Source organism: Glycine max, chromosome 18 (assembly GCF_000004515.6).
Source record: "Glycine max cultivar Williams 82 chromosome 18, Glycine_max_v4.0, whole genome shotgun sequence".
NCBI classification, from domain to species: domain Eukaryota; kingdom Viridiplantae; phylum Streptophyta; class Magnoliopsida; order Fabales; family Fabaceae; genus Glycine; species Glycine max.
In genome coordinates, this window is record NC_038254.2 from 22,965,466 (window position 1) to 22,969,519 (window position 4,054).

The 4,054-nt window shown below is 39.4% G+C and overlaps 1 protein-coding gene across 1 annotated transcript; it reads left to right on the plus strand.

Annotated features, from left to right (window-relative positions):
* The first annotated feature begins 1,264 nt into the window (after window positions 1–1,264).
* On the plus strand, window positions 1,265–3,657 carry LOC102660367 (uncharacterized). Its single transcript, XM_006603271.2, has 2 exons — window positions 1,265–1,912; window positions 2,824–3,657. The coding sequence occupies exons 1-2, from the start codon at window positions 1,265–1,267 to the stop codon at window positions 3,655–3,657; spliced, it is 1,482 nt and encodes a 493-aa protein (XP_006603334.2).
* The last annotated feature ends 397 nt before the right edge of the window (window positions 3,658–4,054 follow it).

The following is a 4,054-nucleotide window of genomic DNA, read 5'->3' on the forward strand; positions in this document are numbered from 1 at the left end:
TGATGAGACAGGCCATTGTAAAAAATCTGTACCGTAGCTACTTGGTTGGAAAACAAAAAGAGCCTATTAATATTCTCCAATACGCTGATGATACTGTTTTCATTGGTCAAGCTTCCTTGGAAAATGTTATTGTTTTGAAGGCAATGCTTAGAGGCTTTGAGATGGCCTCTGGTCTGAAAATCAACTATGCTAAGAGTCAATTCAGAATTTTTGGAGATTATGTTAACTGGTCTCAAGAAGCTGCTCACTTTCTGAACTGTAGGCAGATGGGGATTCCCTTCCACTACTTGGGCATCCCCATTGGGGTCAGATCCTCAAATCAGGTGGTATGGGAGCCTTTGATCAGCAAATTTGAAGCTAAACTCACTAAATGGAACCAGAAAAGCTTATCTATGGCTGGCGGGGTTAATCTGATAAATTCTGTTTTGAACGCTTTACCAATCTATCTATTATCCTTCTTTAAGTTACCCCAAAGAATAGCTGATAGACTGGTTTCTCTGCAAAGGAATTTTATGTGGGGTGGGGGGCATGATCAAAAGAAGATTCCTTGGGTCAAATGGGATGAAATTTGTCTTCACAAGAAGGAAGGCGGTTTGGGAATCAAAAATCTGATCAAATTTAATGCTGCTCTCATGGGAAGATGGATTTGGGAATTACATTCTAAGCAGAATCAGTTCTGGGTCAGGGTTATAAATTCAAAGTATGGGGGATGGCCAGCCTTGCAGAATGGCAGAGTCCATTGCTGGGACTCCCATTGGTGGAGAGATCTTAGGAAGATATATCAGCACAATGACTTCAAGATTATTCATCAAAATCTGGTGTGGAAGGCAGGTTGTGGGGATAAAATTCGATTTTGGAAAGACAATTGGCTGGGAGAGGGCTGCAATCTGGATCACAAATACCCTCAGCTCTTCATCATTAGTAAGTAGCAGAACGATCTTATTTCAACCATGGGTAGCTTCTACCAGAATATTTGGAGATGGGATTTGAAATGGAGGAGACACCTATTTGAACATGAGGAGGGAGTAGCTGTGGCTTTCTTGGATGAGATTAGTGCTTACCTTATCCAAAGTCACTTGAAAGATACAGTTCTGTGCAAATTGCTTTCCTCAAAGATAGACATATCCTCCATGGTGTAATGATAGCTAATGAGGTCTTAGCTGAAGCTAAATTCAAAAATAACCCCTGCATGGTTTTCAAACTTGACTTTGAAAAAGCTTATGACTCAGTTTCTTAGGGATTCCTAAACTATATGATGATGAGGATGGGATTTTGTGAAAGATGGGGAAAATGGATCCATGGATGCCTTTCTAGTGCAACTATATCAATTTTGATCAATGGCAGCACTACTAGAGAATTTGTGCCTGAGAGGGGACTGAGGCAAGGAGATCCCCTTGCACCTTTCCTATTTAATATAGCAGCTAAGGGACTCACTGGTTTGATGAGGACAACTGTCTCCAAAAACCTTTTCAGCAGCTATAAAGTGGGGAGGCAAAAGGAGGAGATTAACATCTTGCAGTATGCAGATGATACACTGTTTTTTGGAACTGCAACTACAGTTAATGTTAGAGTCATGAAATCTATCCTCAGAATTTTCGAGTTGGTTTCAGGACTCAAGATTAACTATGCTAAAAGCCAATTTGGGTGCTTGGGTAAATCTTTGGACTGGTGCAGGGAAGCAACTAGCTACCTTAATTGTGGCCAGCTGGAATTTCCTTTTTCTTACCTTGGAATTCCAGTAGGGTCCACCTCTAAAAGCTGGGATGTTTGGCAGCATGTCATCAGCAAGTTTGAATCTAAGGTAGCCAAATGGAAGCAGAGATGTCTCTCTATGGGAGGCAGGATATTCCTAACAGCCCTTCCTATCTACCTACTGTCATTCTTCAAAATTCCTAAAAAAGTGGTGCATAAGGTAGTATCTATTCCACACTTGGTGTTGGTTAAATGGAATGGAGACAGACTTCCATCTTCAGATTTTTGCAGTGCAAAAAAAAAAAACAATCATGCAAGCATATTTGAAAACTTAAAATACGAATAACTCAAGTTAAAATCAATTCATTTTTTACAACTGTGAACAAATTAACTAAGGTACAGTAGGCAAATTTGTTTTCACTAATATTAGTAGGTCATCACCACTGCAGTAGAATTTAAGTTAAACTTAGATAAGTACCTTATGAAGAGGCCAGCTACCTTGTCACAGCTAACAAGTCAGAACTGAACAAATTTCTGCATGTATAATTCAACAAATTTGTTATCAAACTTGTGTCTGTGTGTTTCTATCATACGTGTGTGTGTGTGTGTGTCATCAGTGTGTGTCTGTGTGTTTCTATCATACGTGTGTGTGTGTGTGTGTGTCATTAGGGTTTGTGTGTGTGTGTGTGTGTGTGTGTGTGTTTCATGACCAATTTTTCTTACTGGCAATTCAGTGGCAGTGTATTGCTTAGGCTTCCGTCGAAATGAAAGGAAAATCAACGAGTCTGACAGAACAACTTCAGTCTTCACTCTTCACTCTTCACTATTAGAACACAAATAAAAAAAATTAAACTACTTCAAGGATAAATAAAAGGTTCAGAAGCAGAAGACCTAGATTGTCTAAGCTATTTTATAATGGGAAGCTATAGTTACAATGATGATGAAATGAACTATAGAAAAAACAAGTATAAAATACAGAAGAATAAAAAACAATTAAGGGCAGAACTCAAAAGCTTTTAGCCATGCTGCTTGGAATTTAATCAATGAATCAATCATGTCACTGAAATTTGGAACATAAATGAACTTCTCCCTTACTATCATTCTATTTCTCTATTTTTTCTCTCTCTCTAGCTGCCTTGGGCTGATGGTGGGGTACCGTTTAAAGAACGATTCTCAGAATTATACCAAATCTCTTCCCAAAGATTGCATTCTGTTGAAGACATGGGGTACTTTTCTGAGCATGGGTGGGAATGGAATTTCTCTTGGAGACGTAATCTATTTGATAGCGAGATGGGGGTAGCATCAACTTTCTTAGAGACTATTGCTGCTATCAGAATTTGTGGTACCCTGAAAGATACCTGGCTGTGGGGAGCTGAACCTAATGGCATCTTCTCTACTAAATCAGCCTACAACCTCATTAAAGCAGAGCAACTTTTGGAAGATCAAGATTCGGGTTTTCACCAACTTTGGGATCTTAAAGTCCCCCCTAAGGTTCTGTCTTTTGCTTGGAGGCTGCTCTGGGATAGACTCCCTACTAAGGATAATCTTTCTAGGAGACAAATCCAGCTTGACAATGACCTATGCCCTCTATGTCAAACTCAACCCGAAACTGCATCCTATTTGTTCTTCACTTGCGATAAAGTGCTGCCACTGTGGTGGGAATTCTTCACTTGGGTTAAGGAAGGCACAATTCTACATAATAGTCCCATGGCTAATTTTCTTCACACCTCAACTACAACTGGAGGAAAGAATATTACTAGAAGAAGGAAGACTTGGTGGTTGGCTGCTACAAAGTCAATCTGGCAATCCAGAAATGACTTGGTGTTTCACAATCAGGCGTTTGATATTCATAAGTTGATAGATAATTCTATTTTCCTCACTTGGACTTGGCTCAAGGGGTGGGAAAAGAATTTCTGTGCTCCTTTTCACCACTGGTCCTCAGCAATGTCCTTAGTTTTTGTTTAAGTTTGCTTTGTAGGGAGGGGTTTGTGGGTTTCCTCACGAGGGGGTCATGTTTTTTGTATCCTTTCAGGAGTTTCTTCTCCTGTGTTTCATGTAGTACCCCTGGTACTCTTATCTATTAATATATTTATTCTTGGCGGTTAAAAAAAATGGTCGTGGATCAAAGCAATGGACAAGGATTTTACTCTTCATTTTAACCAATGGTCCTCTAATCTTAAGGAAGGTTTTAGGAACTAGGAGGCGTTAACTCTTAAACTCTTAAACTGTTACAAGAACACAATAAGGGTAAGGGAAACTGTTAAACTCCAATAATAGGCGTTAACTCTTAAACTGTTAGAAGAACACAATAAGGGTAAGGGAAACTTCACTAAGGAGAAGAAGCACAAAGTTGTCACGATGC